Here is an 18,316-nt window from a genome sequence, read left to right on the forward strand (position 1 = left end):
GCGTCATGATAAGTATTTTTAATTAAATCAAGTAGCATGAAAGATGTCTCCTCGGTGATATTTTCTTCAAATCTGAACGAAGAAACCGTATTGCTTTCCTCTAATATTAATGTTTTCAAGCGCTTTATCGGGTAAACATAATACATCATCTTCGTTTGTAAAGTTACCAGGAACCTCTAGGGAGACATTGAAATTTTTCTATGCGTTGCTATGCTTTGGTAGGAGAAGATAAGTTAATATGTGATTAATGTTATAACACTCAATATCAGTATTTATGTTCTTGGTGAAGGGAGTTCCTTTTAAGCCCTTCACAATAATTATTCTGTAAGCTTTAACTACTTCAACAAACACCACACGCTAAATTGAATTAGGGTAAGGGGTGGTTTGTCTGTAACTAGTCTAGAAGCAAGATTAAAGCACTGGCCGTCGAAACAGCTGCAAACTGAGAATATGTTCATGCATATCTCTCATTGGTTTCTCCTGTAGAAACTGTACCTTTTCATAGCGCATTCAACGGAGCTGTTTTTGACATCATTGGATCAAAATGCGCTCTTTGCAGCAAAGTTGTCTAACAAGAATTTCTTAAGTTTTCTTTCTACATATCTGATGAGGTTCTATAATCGAAAAATCCTGTTTAACTCATTACTGTATCAACACAATGTTTTTGTCCTTTCATTTCCTAACGAAACTATTAGAGAAACGTACGGCGAACTATCAGTTGTCTGAGTAGGACCTGAATGATATCCGACCACTGATGGTATTTCACGCAACAAGATACTCTCTGTATTTAATTATATCTGCCTTGACGGCATTTTCAAATCTGTATCAACATTTTCTTGAATTGAATTGTAAAGTTAAAATAGATAAAAGTGAAAACTTCACAGGTCGCTCAACACGACAAAAATGAAAATGTTGCAGGCTCGGTTTTATTGAGTCTGTTCATGGACGGTAGTGGAAATGCATGCTACCGTCCACGCCCTCTAGCCCCGGGTTGAGCAGAAGTCGTGCTGGCGGGCATGCGACATATAGCAACACGAGGACACAACAAATCATTTTGTCGCCTTCTGGTGACATGTATAGTCAGTAACACATATCACATATTCATTTTCCAATAATAGAGATAAAACGAAAGCAGTACCATGCTGAGCAGAGATCGTATCCCTTTGAATGTATTTCATGCGTAAGACAAAAACAATCATGGGGATAAAAGTTGTCTTGTTTTGTCAGATTATGATAGAAAATAATAAATTCATTGCAATGCTGCCTCAAAAATGTAGAAATATTACAAATATCACATTTTCACTTTTTTGTATGTATCTTTATACAAAATACATATTTACAGTCAAAACATTGTTGTTAATGTCTAAGTGCCAGAGGTAAGACTGGGTATATTTTACATTAAAAGTGTGTAATTTGTGTTCAGCATACATTAAAAAATAATAATAGCTATTTGAAGGAAACTTGACGCGTTGACATACGTTACTAAAAAATTCTAAAACAGCTGAAACTGGTATTTTTTCATGCCTTTAGGAAAATGGCACAACTTGAGTGAAATTAACACTTTTAGAGTATAGAAAGTTTTCTTTAATTTTTTTTTTATGACAAAAATAGAATGAAGGAATTTTATTACCTTAGCGGTATTCCATTAATCGGGAGACACAAAGATGAAAGGTTCACCATTGCTCAATGTCGCAAGTGCTCCTTCTTTTGATGTAAGTCTGGGTAAAAGAATGAAAGACTTTCGTGGGTCAATGTCACAGCAATATTTTTCTCTGAACTGTAACCATGCTCCATCCTTGCGTGTACCTCCGTAGATATAATTTCTCCCTTGACGACCAGTATAAGTGCTTTTGTTGTGTTTTTTGTCCGTCAAGTCTTAGATCATTGTACATACTACTTTTCGGTTACTTTATATCGTATTGCCTTCTTTTTCATGCCAAGCCTCACATCTTTGTTCCAAAAATATCAATTTGTAATGTACATCTGAAGGAATCTCATCTGGTTGCTTCAGAAAGACGCAGGTGTCTTGGGAACTCAATGGTACATAGCCATGCATATTGGCTAATCGTGGTGTAGGAATTATCAGACGATGTGTGTCTGGAATATTTGTGCTTGCACAAATTTTAACACTCTCATGTTACCTCCCGCTCGCTACTTTTTTAATTTAACTTTTATATGCTAGAATTTGTCGGGAGAATAACTGTCTTAGATCCTTGATACGCAAAGAAATTTCAAGTACAGTTTTTGCGTTTCGTATCATTGTCTATTGCATTTCTAGATTTACTAGCGCTAGTAGCCAGTTGAAAACTCATATGCAAGTGTGCCTTTCTTCAATTTCTTACACTTCAACTTGTATCGTGGCCGAACAGATCTAGTTCACTGTATTCTTTATTTAAGCCTAGGGCTAGTTTCTTTCCATCAACACTTATTCTGGCATAAAACTGCTGTTCTTGTCACTTTTCGGTGTATTTTCACAGAAGAGAAAACTCCTGTTAACCAGTGTTAACAGAGAGATTCTCGCGCTCATGTGTTGTTAAAGCACCCATTCATATATGTGCATTCCGTGGCAAAATGTAAACGAATAATTAAAATAGAAATGACCTCAACTTTAAAAAAACTCGGACATTCCCGGGCATTACATGGAAATTTAATGACGTTGAGAGACGATATATTAATTAATTAGTTTTTACGCATTTTTTTTGCAAGAAAGGCGTCAGCGAATGTTCATTTTCGTATAATAACATCTTCAGAATTTCACGGGATACGCTGGTACACAGGCCCTACCAGGCTCAGGCAGCAACAAACCCCTTGTTCGATCACTCCTGGAGATATTCCTTTTCGAATTATAGCCGGCCACTGCATTCATGATAGGTACAGCAAAATTTATTGTAGGTACCACACTGTCTTTAAATTTCACTTGACCACACGCTTTCTGGTTACTCGTGAACCTTAGAGCCTTCCCATGAAACAATCTGTATAATGTTTTCCGAAACTTCATTGTTTCATGCGGATATTTTATCACAGATGTGTTGTCCAGAAAATACCACCTGGCTTCATCGAATAAAATATATATGTCATAGGGAATTCCCAAAAGCTAACAGACGAATAAAACATAAATGCACACATAGAAACTGTTACGAAAGCAAAGATTTTGTTAGAAAATCTAGAAGGACTTTTTCCGTCACATGTATGTATACAGGTTTCAAGTCAGTATGATATTTAGTGTACGAACTTTACGAGTAAGTGGTAGAATTAAAAAAGCTTTGCCCCGATTCCAAACATCGTGTGTAATGGACTTGCAACACAGTCATAAAATCAGCATTTTACCCACATGTGTGTTTTACAGCTTAAAGGATTCCTGTATCATATAGATCATATAGTCTAAGGTAACCGGTGTCAGGTATTTTGGACAATTTGCATTTTCTGAAAGAACTCCCTTGCTTAAGAAAATATAGGTACCTTTTAAAAAACGCACTTTCCTCGTTTTATGGAGCATTTGGCTGAATGGTCATTTCAGACTGTAGGTCTCTTTTACACTGTATAAAGAGCAACTAGTAATGCAACAAACATACTTTAAAAATCCAAATATTTGTCATGGTTTACAGAATACGCAGTGAGAAGGACAACGCTTTTTTAATACAAAAAAAAATTATCAGAAGTTCCACGAGACTCTTGATATTTCAAAACTAACGTCATTTCACCTTCCTTTATAAACGCTTTTTCACTGGAGTCCATCATTTCTAGTTTGTTTTGAGTTGTGAGGTTCCAATGTCTTGCGCTTCCAGGTACTGAGCACGGCAAATTTCGCTACAAGATACCGATTGACACCGTCGAAGACCTTACAATGATTCTAAATAACCAAGTTTAATGGAGATCTATCAAGTGGTTTACGAGAAGACGCCGTTTAAAGGGTGTTTTTTTTCTAATTATAGTTCAAATTGTCTACAAGGGGTCAACCTTCATTTGGAAAAAACGGGACAGTGCATTAAAATATTGGTACAGACCAAACTTGATGAAGATATATTAAGCAGTTCATTAGCAGAAGTTGTTTAAATGTTTTGCTTTCTATCTAAACCCCTTTCAGCTTATAAAAGGGGACCAGAATCCCTCAATTGAAAAAAATAGAGATGACCTTACAATGATGCTACAGACCAAACTTTGATGAGGCTCCATCACGCTGGTCATGAGAAGAAGATGATTTAAGGCTTTTATGTTAACATCAAGCGGCCCCTAAAGAGTGACAATTGCTCCCATTTGCAGAAAATTCAGAGAATACCTTATGATTATGCTACAGACCAAGTTTGATGAAGATCCATCAAGCGGTTCATGAGAAAAGTCGTTTAAAGGCATTTCTATTTTTAGCTCCAGCGGTCCCTTAAGGGCCAAGAGCTCGAATCTAACAAAGTTGAGAGAGGACTGCACACAGATTACTACAGATCAGTTTGATGAAGATCCATCAAAACGTTCATGTTAAAAAGTCATTTAAATGCACTTCTATTTTTAGCTTTAGTGGCCTTTAAAAGGAACCAAGAGAAGACCTTATATTCATGCAGATGCATCAAGCGTTTCATGAGAAAAAGCCAAAAGCCTTTGACGGATCTTACATTACCACAGGACCATCCACCTATACTAATAGCCCACCCTTAACCCTTGCTTCAGGTCAGCACAACACAGTAAAGATGATTGATTTTCTTACATTCCGTATTCTTCTACTTCTTCTTTTTATTTTTATTTTTGTTATTACCATTATTATTATTATTATCATCATCATTATTGTCATTATCATTATTATTTACCAGATTTTTATAGCGCGCTTTTCATTTATAAAACAAACGCTCATAAGTGCTGTACAAACTACATATCACAGACTGATATGGACACACAATACAACACTAAAATTACCAGTGGTAGTCAGCTAGACTCTACATATTAATTATACTCGATATTTTAAAGAACAATAAACAATAGTAAATAACTTCTATTGCACAGTCATACAACAGTTTTCCAGTGCAAAGTTATTTTCAAAAGACCTTGAAAAAGGTAAGTTTTTAATGATCTTTTGAAAGACTCCAAACCTTAAGCGTCTCTAATGGTAGCCAGAAGAGTATTCCGTAACTTCGGTGCAGCTGATGAAAAACTACGATCACCGTACCTCACAGCTTTGCTTTTTGGAACAACTAGTTGTTTTGTGTTGTTCTTAGGTCTCAAATTTATTGCTGGCTGATAAAGTTCTAGCAATTCTTTAATATAGATCGGTGATTGGTTATGCAATGTTTTGTATGTGTGAACTAGAATCTTAGATTCCACTCTGTGAGCAACTGGTATCTAATGCAGTTCTTTTAAAGATCGGTGTAATGTGATCACAACGCGATATTCTCTTACGACATTTTACTAACAGCAAGAATATAAAAACATTTTTTGCTGTGTTCAAAGGGGAAAATTCATGAAAATATTTCATTTCAAAGTTTCCTTTAATGAAAAGGATTACTAAAACTATGTACTTCACTGATACATGCAGTTTTAATTATGCGCGCTCGGTGACACAAAACATAATGAAAATTAATGTCATATTAACGCTGCAATCGGTAAATTCACTCTTTGATTAAACCGCATAAAGCAGAACCATAGTTTGTATATTTACACAATATGAACATGTTATTCGTATACGGAATATTTTAAAGAGGGCGTGGCCTAGGTAAATACAAGGCGTATCACAGATTTGCAATAACTCCATAAAAATCATCGTTCCGGAAAGTGGCGACAACATGCGCAACAACCTAAAGACAAGAGGGTCATGATGACCCTGGATCGCTCACCTTAGTAATATGTGCTACATGTTTCAAATGTCAAACTGATGATTAAATATCAAGAAAGGCAGTAGGTCACATTCATGGTCAATGATATTCAGTTTTATTATTTGTGTGCAAAACTGTTTATGTCATCAAAATTTCAAGACTGTATCTTAAAAAACAAGAAAGTAGGTCAGTAGGTCAAGGTCACAGTCAAGTGACATCATATTACTTGGGGTCATCAGATAATTAGAATTAATTAAACACTATTTTCCCTATATAACCAACATAATAACAAAGTGACCCCAGGGCGGGGCCTCTTTTAACCCCAGGGGCATAATTTGAACAATTTTGGTAAAGGACTCCTAGACAATGCATCATACCAAATATCAAAAGCCTAGGTCATATGGTTTCAGACAAGAAGATTTTAAAAGCTTTTTCCTATATAAGTCTGTATAAAACTTGGAACCCCAAGGGCAGGGCCTCTTTTCATCCAAGGGGTACACTTTGAACAATTTTGGTTGAGGACCATAAGACAATGCTACAAACCAAATATCAAAGGTCTAAAGGTTGTAGTTTCAGACAAGAAGATTTTCAAAGTTTTCCCTATATAAGTCTATACAAACCATGTTAACCCCGGAACGTATTTGATCCTAGGGGGAAAATTTGAACAAACTTGGTAGAGGACCACTAGATGATGCTACATACCAAATATCAAAGCCCTAGGCCATGTGGTTTTGTACAAGAAGATTTTCAAAGTTTTCCCTATATAAGTCTTTATAAACCATGTGACCCCCGGGGCCTGGCCATATTTGAACCTAGTGGGATAATTTGAACAATTTTGGTAGAGGACCACTAGATGATGCTACATATCAGATATCAAAGCCCTAGGCCCTGTGGCTTTGGACAAGGAGATTTTTAAAGTTTTTCCTTTCGGTTGCCATGCAGTTCTGCATGGAATTCAATTCTTTGAATATTTTTGAAAGGGGACCACCCAAGGATCATTCCTGTGAAGTTTGGTGTAATTCTGCCCAGTGGTTTTCAAGAAGAAGATTTTTTTAGAAATTGTTGACGCACGACGGACTACGCACGACGCACTACGGACGACGCAAGACGGACATCAAGCGGTCACAATAGCTCACCTTGTCACTTCGTGACAGGTGAGCTAAAAAGATGCGTTGACAAGCTTGTGAAATTTTTCAAATATCTATGAAAAGTGCGCGCTTTCTGCAATGTCTGAATATATCCATGCGCTATCGCAAATGTCTACACATTCCTTTTTACCAAAATCTTTTCTTGTTTTTGTATTGTTTATTGTGAGATCCAAAATAATATTCAACAATAAAGATAACATTTATTTATTTGTTTTCTCAAAAAATGATGGGGGATCTGTTAAAAAGAAATATTCTCGTTTAAACGCTTCAGCAAATCATGATAGGATAGATATTCATCTGAACAAGAAATAAACTGACTTCCAGATAATCAATGCGTCAACTATCTGGATATCGAGTTAAGTAAATTGAAAGAAATATGAACAAGTCAATGCAATAATTCGACACCATTAACGTCAAACGCCGCTCGAGAAAACAATTTCTTTCAAGGCTATATACCAATGAAAGAAATTGTTCTTTGTTTCATATAAAATTCAGCTACTTCAGGACAATTTTGTTCCAGTTTCTAGATTTTCACTCCGTCGTAGACCTATTTTCCACAAGATATCCATACATTTGCTTCAAGAAAACGAAAAGAAAAAAGGGGGGTTGAATAGTATGCAGTGAAATGCAAGTCAACTGAAGTCAGGTACCCTCATACTGCCGCATTTCAGAAAGCGGTCCGCAGAATAAACACCCTACTTTCGTTTTCAAGTAACCAACTCAATACATGCGAATATTAGCATGAAAAGTGTCCTATTTTATGTAAAATTCATTCCACGAGTGAAATAATGCCCATTTGGCCCCCGATATACGCGCAAATGCGCGAAAAATGAAAAAATTAGGATCTATTTATTAGGGACTTCTTTCGATACACCACGGAAGCACATTTTTGACCGAATTACTGCATTATAAACTCAATGCAAAAATTATTATTAACTGATAAAGATCTGAGTGTGCTGATGTATTTAACCCTATCAAATAAAGATAACCAAAACACGCAATATGTATTACTGAAAAATACATCCGCTGAAGAGAATTCTTAAATTTTACCGAAAACTACTACTTTTAATCTGAAAGCATCATAAAAAGCGTATTATGGCTCTGTAATTATACTTTTCATAATATGAGCCATGTCATGTGAAAACCAACATAGTGGGTTTGCGACCAGCATGGATCCAGACCAGCCTGCGCATCCGCGCAGTCTGGTCAGGATCCATGCTGTTCGCTTTTAAAGCCTATTGGAATTGGAGAAACTGTTAACGAACAGCATGGATCCTGACCAGACTGCGCGGATGCGCAGGCTGGTCTGGATCCATGCTGGTCGCAAACCCACTATGTTGGTTTTCCAATGGCGCGGGTCATATAGTCTCATCTATGAAATAAATATACAAAACTCAGCAAAACGCCGCTTAATTAGTTATGTCCTTTTGCAACTCGCCTAACAAATTCATATTCATAATCAGCAATAAAGATTTTTCTATTTTTCTGTTTGAAAATGAAATAAATAAATGAATAAAAGATAGCTGATGGTGTTTTGTTTTGACATCAACATCTTGAAGTCTGACTAATGGAAAACGTTTAGCACTGACGACCAGAATCGATATAAATAACCTTAAAATTTGCCATTATTCGACAGCAGTAGAAAACTTAAAGATAGCCGCAACATATTTGAAATTGCCGAAGCGAAGGTTTCAAAGATAAATGTATGTACTTTAGACCACGTTAAGTTCACTGACAGATCCAAAGTAGTCAAAACATTCAAGTAATCTTTCTCTAACAACCAAACCTACAAACATCTTTAAATTGGTTTGTCACGACAGGTTAGAAATTTATCAAATTAATTTAACAAACACATATCCTTACACCTCTTATATTGCATAAGTCATATTTTCACATTGATTCTGCTTTTTAAATCGGGGGTTTCCGCCATTTTTACTTTATTTCTGCAATAAATCTACAAATGTAGTATAGTTACCTTTTGTTCTCTTTTCTATTTCCTGTATAGAACTATCATCTAGCTTCCATATTCTGCGATTTATAATAATGAACGATATCACTGTAGAGGTAGAACTCATACCATCATCACTGAGTAAGGTTATACTGCATGTAAAACGTCTGAATTCCCGTGGCGGAAGAAGGGATTCCAGAAATCTTATTTTCACCTGAAATACAAAAGGCTATCAGAAAAGTTATTCACAATAATTTGATATATAGATCAGAAAGTGACGCTTTGCAATATATTTATCATCAATAGAAAAACAGAAAGGAAGGGAAAATTAGTACCGGTAATCGGGAAATTTAATCTTCGAGAACGACAATGTTGAGATAATAATAAAGAGATAAAGGAACTTTTATAATCAATGTTAGTTCTAAAGAAAGTTCCAGCAGATAATATTCCGATACAAAAACAATAAAAAATAACTCAATTAAAAAAAAACATATAGGTTGCTGTAAAACTGTTTTCAATTAACGGAACACTATCAAAATAATTATACATACTGTAATGTCCGCAGAACGAAGTAAAAAGACTGTATTTTCACAAGAAAGGGTGTGCAATTTTAAAACAATTATTTGTACTAAAACCAGTAGCTTATTTTATACTTTTAATACAGACACATTAAATTGCACTATATCAAACAAATTCCAAATGAAAAACTACTGTTTACAAACAGTAGTTGGATTCGCATTTTAAAGTAATTTGCAAAAAGATATCTTCTGACATTTCTAAACTACCAAGTATAAGAGAATTTCTTGATAAAAACTATCGATTCTTTTTATAAAGCTTACATTCAACCGCATATAAATTATTGCTGCATAATATGGAGAAGGTACAATTAATAAAAATATTCGGAAAATTCTTAGATTACAAAAACGTGCATGCAGAACTATTTTAGGAGATCAAGTTACTCAGACTTAATTCAAGCTCTCTAAATTGTCTGAACATGCAACGGTTTGGTCAGCGTCTGTTTTATCAGAAGGCATGTTTTATGTTCAGAATAGCAAATAATCTGTTACCAAATTATATATTTGAGATGCACAATCCAAAGGAAATGACAAGTGACTCCTCTTTAATTTACGATCAAACACGAATTTTTATATACTTAATACGCAATTAGAAATGTTCAGACGAACTGTACTGTATACATGTCTAGTTGTTTTGAAGATCTAACCTGCGTATATTAAACCGTCCCACTCAACACAGTGTTTTAAGTTCGGGCTTAAATTAAAAAGTAGTAAATGAATATTTATTTATTTTGTTTGGTTTTACGTCGCACCGACACAATTAAAGGTCATATGGCGACTTTCCAGCTTTGATGGCGATGATTTCATCACGAGCAGGCACCTGGGTAGAACCATCGACCTTCCATAAGTCAGCTGGATTGCTTAAATGAATAAATATGCCATGAAATTTGTATGTAATGTTGCTTATAAAATATCAATGTTTCCGATTATTGTTATACATGTGTATCTTACTTTCTAACTGGGTACTTATGATATTATTTTCTGTTTTAATTTGAACCATATTTGTAAATATTTGTACTATGAGAAAACCTCATGGAAGATTAGCGTAAGGCTAAATGAGTCATCCTCTAAAAATAAATAATTTACTAACTTACTTACTTACGTACTCACTTACTTACTTTCTTAATTACGTGCTTACTTACTTACTCACTTACTTACTTACTTACGTGCTTATTTACTTACTCACTTGCTTACTTACTCACTTACTTCCTTACTCACTTGCTTATTTACTTACTCGTTCGCCGTTCTACTGCGGATATGGCGTCGGATCTTGATTCTTAAACTATGGTCGTTACGTTTTTGCATTGGCTGTTTTTGTTTGTTTGCATTTCTGTATATTTTATTTGTTTGCAGATTAAAACAACGTCTTGACGGACACTGCGTGTCACTGGACTGTTTTGTTATCCGGCTTCCAGTACTATCCGGCTTCCAGTACTTCTTTTCTCTTACTATACCTTAGTATTTTTGTTCATGCCGTTAGTGACGATTACTGTTGAGTGATGCCGTTAGTGGTGCTGGCTGTTGCACTGTGGTCATGCACGTGTTGTATTGACTGTTGAACCTAACTATGGTCGTGCCATTTTTGGCTTTGACCTTTAGATCATAAGAATTTATATTGGGGGCTATACTTGATCGAACAATATTCTGTTTTCAATGAGTTTTGGTCAGTGAGATTCAGGTGGTTGCTTCGGTTGTCACACATCAAGATTTAATTAAGACTTTGGTAATTCTAATGACACAATGTCTTTTGGTCTTGTTCTGTCCCTGCTCTGCCTATAAACTTCCGTCAAGTTGTAGAAAATAAGACTGAGGGAGATGGAGTAGAAACTTTCATGTTTGAATATGTTTTTTTTTGTACTGTAGTATTTCGCTGCAAGCCAAATGGGTAATCTTACTATGATAGGATATTCTATATAACGGAAGCTGTTGTGCTCTGTACATGTTGTAGTTTGTGCAATATGGTGGATACCATGAAACAACGCATTGCAATAGTATATTAATGCGAGGTAAGAAAGCAATTCGTAAAGGTGTTGATTGCATCACAGGTTTGGTACCGTCTGACCAGATGTGCTATGTGCAACAAGTGGGTATACACCCCTACATACAGAGTGAAACATGTTTATGTTTCACACTGAGATTCATCTATTCCTCACATACATAGTTGCAGAGACACTGGGTTTCTTCAAGATGTTAACACTGTGCCTGGAATTATGCTTTTATATCAACATTTATATTTCTGTTTTATCAACATTGAGTTTGGGCATGTTACAATATGGGGCAATACCTCACTTTAGCTATTATAGGCTCAAAAGAAAGAACAACTGAGAGGCGTTGGTGTGGTTACAACAAATAATTACATAGTATTTCCTTTTTTCAACAACAGTAAATATACTAGTATATAACTTTTGGGATTAAGTCTGTGACCCGTAGGTACGCTGTATGTCGTCAACATACTGGTGTCAATAACTCCCCATCATTGTACAGCATATGTGAGTGACTGCTTAGATAAATGACACCCGAACTTCAAAATGGTGCTCAAGTCAGTGCAACACAGTCAGATTGTCAATGATCACGGTTCTAGTAGCTTGTTACATACATGTAGTTTGGTAAAGAGGCTGCAATTAGTCGTTCTTAAGGTATAGATCCATGTTTCGGAGAAAAAAGTTCGAACGTCACCAAATCATAGAAAGAAAGCATTGTTTTACATGAAATTATAACAGCATATAAAACATTTATATTATTGTATAAAAACATTGTCAATTCATTCATATATGTATTGAATTCCGAAAATGGACTATATGAAGGGGCCACACTTCTGGACAGTCCAGCGCCTTTAAAAACTCACCATCTTTAAAAAGCTGTTACATGTCTCCGTTTTGATTCATTTGCAACATCGTGCGAGTGTTTAAATTTTACATAACTAGGTAAAACATCGTTTTGACAATTGTTTATATTTATTTCTTTACAAATACTATTCTTATTTAAAGGGGGACAACTCATTGAGAATATTTTAAGTATCCAACTCCGTGGGACAGAACAGTAAAACATATATTGGACAGATAAGATGTGTGTCAAGATGCTGTTCATTTGCTAAAAAAATCTGTTGTTTTGTGATATACTGCTAAACCTTAAACTTCGCACATATTCAGTTGAATCAACTTTTCTGTATGTAGACTGAAGTCCCTTAAGGCGTTTGTTGTTTTCTGCATTGTGCTCTTACTGGATATCAGCTGCCGTCTCCATAATCTTTAAAATGAGTGGGAGATGTGATTCAAGCACGTTTTTTTTGTGTGTCTGTAGGTTCTAGCCTAGGTTTCTTTAACATAGATCTTATTTGTACATTTTTAAATAAATTTTGGTATATAACATAATGTATTTATATATTTTGCTATTAATCATAATAAAGAGTTCGTCTAACCTTTAGCTTGCTGGTGGCAAGTAATTTTGTTTTTGTGACCAGTACAGACCATGGTCAGCCTGCATGTCCGTGCATGCTGCTCATAGTCTGCACTGTTTGCTGTTCAGTTAGTAAATTTTTAGGGAACATCCCTTCAAATAATAAATGGTACAGCCCAAATTGAATGATGGAACACTCCAGTCTAGAAATTTAGCAGAGTAACGGCTAAGGAATGTCTTAGAAGGTCATGTTTGCATCTTCTGTTGCATGAGTCAGATCAACTAAACAGTTTGTTTTAACATAAAGTTCTATAACATTTTAGTCTAACAAATCTTTGATGAGTGATTAGCCTTGTGTATGTGTGTAGCAGTCGGTATATTTTCATTCATTGATACAGAAGTGCTGAAATTCTATTAATTGCAAGTTCCTTTATGTACAGATAACTCAAAAGGAATAGCAAGATCACTATTGTTTTGTTAGTTTTGGGTTAAATGCCGTTTTCAACAGTATATCAGTTAGTTAATGGTGGGTAGTTAAGCTTATCAGTATTCCTTGATTCTGTACCAGTACAAACCTGTTCTCTGCAAGTAACTACCGACTATCTCACATTAGTCAGAGGTGGAAGACGAATGATTTCAGACATAATGTCATGTCATTTTATCAAATAGTCACGGGGTTTGAAATTACAACCCAGTGATTTGTAGATCTGTGCTCTCCCTATTTAGCTAAGCGGGTGAAATAAATGACTACTGTCACCCTACAGATTTTGACGTCTTAGAAAAGGCCTATACAGATTAATAATCAATACTATCTTGATATTACCTATTACTTTATATTTGAGTATTGATTGCGATTTTGTGTGTACGCCACTTACGTTCAAGCTTGCTTTTTAGAATTTTGGCCGTTCAAAAGTCCCCAGTAATTAGGTGCAACTTGGTCAAAGTACTAATGTTTCAAGCGTGCAAATGAATGCACATTAGCTGTTTAAATACATATACACTCACTAGCTTATAAACATGAGGCTGTGCATGGCACATGCATATAATTAGAGAGTAGTTTTCAAAACAGTCATATGACATGTTGATAATTTGATAACAAAGAAAACTTCACACACACCGTAAACACTTGTAATTATAATAATTTGTGGTCAACCCCAATATGGGCTTGCCAAATAAAAACAGTTGATTTGGTTAAGCACTTGCGATATGAAGAGGAGTATTGTTTTATGTTTAATGTCTTTATATTTTACACATGCTCTTGAAAAGGCAAATATTTCTGAAGAGGCAGTAATGCTATGTATAGCCATTTGCAAATGTGATGGTGATTATTCATATTTTGGCGGCCATTTTACTTTTGACGGCCATTTCGATAACACATTACCATTCAATGCATGTCAACAAATACAGAAAGCAACCCTCAATAGCATACTGTATAAATATTGAGCATTGGTTTCTTTTTTGTGTAGAAATATGTGGCATGAAAACAGATTATTGGTAGAAATATTGGATTTTGGCAGCCATTTTTAAAATGGCCGACTAGTCGGCCATCTTGAATATTACAGCAACTTCCTTTTGTTTTCTTAAATAGATAATACCCAGAAACATTTGTACCAAGTTTAATGCTTTTCCCACAAATAGCACGATTTTATGAAAATGAGTCACCATATGGCTGCACTAGTTGTGCAGTTTGTGCCGTTGTTCTGTGTTCTTGCCGTTTGTGACGTTAACAGTTGAATTATGGTCGTTCCATTTGTGGTGTTGACTATTAAATTGATGTGGTGCTGTATGTGTCTTTGACCATGAACTATGATCGTACTTTTTATGGAGTTCCTCTTTGAATTGTGGTCGTGCCGTTTTTGTGTCGACTTATTTTATTTGCTTGCATTTTTAAATGGTTATTTTTGTTTGCCGGTAAAGATGACCTTTTTAATGCTAAACACTCTTTGCTGACAAGTCGACATTTCCAGAATTATGGATCATTTCACAACGTTTTTCTTCTGGGGGATACATCATCTTCATAAGTATTTCTTTATTCTTAATGATAATTGCAAGTTATAATATATAATAAAGTAATGATATAAATTTTGATTATTGATTATTAATGATACTATTTATGATTTTATTATTGTTGTTTATGTTGCTCTTGATAATTTTGATGATAACGTAAATGTTAGTTTATGTGGCTTTTGAGATTGTCAAAGTTATTGTTCACATTTATAGTAATATTCCGAGTCTGGTGTAGTATTTTCCTTATGTAAGATTTCACGATGGTTTCTAGCGAATTCTGGTACGGTTGCTCTGTACATGCAGATATTTATATATTTTCCTTTTTCATCATTTCCCTCTTTGTTTTTCTCGATTGAATTGCTGCCAAATACTAACGCATGTTACCTTATACTTGTTGTTGTTTTTGTAGTGTGGTAATATGAAATTAGTGAATAATTAATTTGCTCACAATGAAAAGTGAGTAAATAAAATCATTCATGGTTTTCATTGTAACTTATGCGTTGTGTTTCTTGCCTATACAATATAGGGTATATAAAGCTAGTCTTTTTTTCAGAGTCTTTAGTTTCCCTCTTTACTTTCCGATTTAATGATTTTCTCGTTTTACTGCACTTTCGTAATTCAAATTTTACTCGAGGCAAAGTATTTGGCAGTAAGTATTGATTTGTGTGCTCTGTTTCCATCCTCCCTCCCTTGTCAGCATCTACACCCTGTACTTCAAATGTATCTGTTGTTCTAAGTCTTATTCTAGGAAGTGACGTTTGCTTTCAGATGCCATGTTTTGCTATATATGTGTTTTATCATCTAGACAAAAATTTTCATTGATGTCTGTATTAAAGTACTTTAATAAGTCTTTTTTTTAGAAACTGATAATCAAGATCTCCATGACGAGCGACTTACTACAGCACTACGGCCTTGCATTAAATAAAACTGAATTTTTCATGTTATTGTATTGCTGCCAAATACTAATGCCTGTCACCAAATTCATATTGTTTTGTAGTGTAGTAACATAAAAGTAGTGTATAATTAATTTACTTAAAATGAAAAGTGAGTAAAGTAACTCAAATCTACTCGCCCACAGTTTGGTCCAATTTTTCAACATGCTCATTTCCACCAAGTTTGGCATAGAATGTATATATGACACTGAAAAATGATAGAGTAGAAGAAAAAAGTGTAAAGTATTGGTTAAAATGCAAGAAAAATGTAAAATTTCTTCAATATTTCAAAAGCATTGCAATGGTGAGGTTTGGTGTGCACCATAAACCGGTTTAAGCTCCCCATTGGCGTTTTTGCCACAGACCGTTCCAAGGCGGTGCCCCACTGTGTTCCTTTCTTTGTTCGTTTTGTCCTGTGTGCGAGTGTGTGTGTGTTTGTGAGTGATGTGCGCGTCTGTGTGTTTGTGGAGGCTGCGTTTCTGGTACGTGTCATTCCCTGTTTGATATTTGTCTTTGTCTTTTACTATCTGATGCACAATATTTTTGGTTATTTTAAAGAATATCTTGCAAAACTCTAATTTCAATCAATTTGTACTACTAGTCACTCTCAGAGTACTCACTTGTGGATTTTTGAGAAAAAGTATTTTAGACTAAAATATGTTGTTTAGTCCCTTCAGAAATAAAAGTTAGTTTTTAAGATACAAACGAAATGAAAATTACAATATCTAAAATGCTTAATTTTCTGACGACAGTGGGTTTTACTTACCTGCTTCGTCATAATGAATTTTTGTAAACGAAAGGATACTTTGAACTCTTTAGAATTGCAACAACCTTATTCATAATCATGCACAAATAAAATGCAGTTGTTGCCTGATAACGGGATCGAAATCCCATGCATATCGACCGGGTCTTAAAGACAACAATAGGTTTATTATAAAAACCAATAACTCGATGGAAAATAAAAAAAACTATTACACTAGGTTAATCATTAAAACCAACAAATCGATGAAAAATTAAAAAATATTATCAAATCTAAAACGTCGCAAGCGTTTGGTTATTTCTCTGGAGTTTAATTGTGAACAATTTTGTCTGATTTGGGTTTAACGCCGTTTTTCAACAGTATTTCAGTCATATAATGGCGGGCAGTTAACCTAACCAGTGTTCCTGGATTCTGTACCAGTACAAACCTGTTCCCCGCAAGTAAATGTCAACTTCCCCACATGAATCAGAGGTGGAGGACTAAGGTTTAAACTTTATTAAAGCCTCTTCCAATACAGTGTCATAAAATACACAACATATATTAAACATACAATATACATGATTGACAATTCTATGTCTAGAATGACCAGAGACAATAAATTAAAATACATTACAAATTATACTATAAGAAATATATTTACATATACATTACTTAGTGCACCAAAATGCAAATTTTATCATATCTGTATTTACACGATAAAAGATACCAATCAAAATATAAGAAATGCCATAAAAATTAAGTAGTTAAGGCACTGGAGAATGTAATTCGGGGCCCTAATGCGCTTCTTAAGAAACATTTTAAAATACCACGTATCATCCCTGATCATATCAGGGGTGAACAATTAACATTGATTCATTTATCAAATAGTCACGGAGAACATATGCCCTGCCAGAGGATCGAACCCCGTAGACCAACGCTCTACCTACTGAGCTAAGCGGGCGTGTAAGTCGCATTGTTTTGACAACACAATGATATTACATCACTGCTGGAGGTCAATACGCGAGGTCAATAAGTGGATAATTCAAGCTTTCATCACAAACGAGCTAAAACAAACTAAACTAACAAGCACTTCGTGGCTCCACCCAAGAGTCAGCACGATTTTCCGTCACATGCCATGAACAGTGATATCAAATGATATTCAAACACATTTTATGTTTTGTTATCTAATGTTAGCTGAAAACTTCAGTAATGTATGCATTCTAATTATAGGGTAAAATACATCTTCAATATGAATTACTAATTAACCATACCTGTTGAATTTCTCTCGTCGAGACTTCTGCCGGACTTTCTATCTCTCCAAGAATACACTTATCATAGCCTATCATGCCATGTTTTCTAATGCAAACTCCTTTTAAGCCACAACTGTAAATATAAAAGTTTGTTTACATTTAATTCTATATTTTATAAGCAAATTTAACAGTTATATGAAATTTATTTGCTGTTAACATGAATATGAAAACAAACACATTTTAGACTTAGACACTTTCGGTCTGTTTTTGGGCCATGATCGAACCAACAACTCTGATTTACATTAAGTTTATAAGGGGAACATTGTGCATTAGTAGGCCAATGTAAAATAATTTTAGTAGTAAATTGTGTATGGCGTCTGATGTTACAGTTGAAGCGGGGTGATAAATGAAAGAAAACTTTATCAATAGTTATTACACAAAATCAATTCTAAGCAATATTATATTTGTAAGCGAGGGGAGGGCGTTGCAGGAAGTGGTGCATGACGGTCTTAAATGCCACTTACTC

At 34.9% G+C, this 18,316-nt stretch overlaps 1 protein-coding gene across 3 annotated transcripts in view; it reads right to left on the reverse strand.

The window, feature by feature from the left end:
- The window catches only part of LOC123540722 (plexin A3-like), a 181,979-nt gene that overhangs the window by 76,209 nt on the left and 87,454 nt on the right, over positions 1–18,316 (reverse strand). For all 3 annotated transcript variants that reach the window (XM_053545547.1, XM_053545543.1, XM_053545549.1), the window contains 2 exons: positions 17,812–17,923; positions 8,919–9,105 (listed from right to left, as the gene is read on the reverse strand). In XM_053545547.1, the coding sequence (XP_053401522.1) occupies positions 8,919–9,105; positions 17,812–17,923 (299 nt within the window). The remainder of the gene's footprint in view (positions 1–8,918; positions 9,106–17,811; positions 17,924–18,316) is intronic.

The sequence above is a fragment of the Mercenaria mercenaria genome, chromosome 1, assembly GCF_021730395.1.
Source record: "Mercenaria mercenaria strain notata chromosome 1, MADL_Memer_1, whole genome shotgun sequence".
In the NCBI taxonomy this organism is placed as follows: domain Eukaryota; kingdom Metazoa; phylum Mollusca; class Bivalvia; order Venerida; family Veneridae; genus Mercenaria; species Mercenaria mercenaria.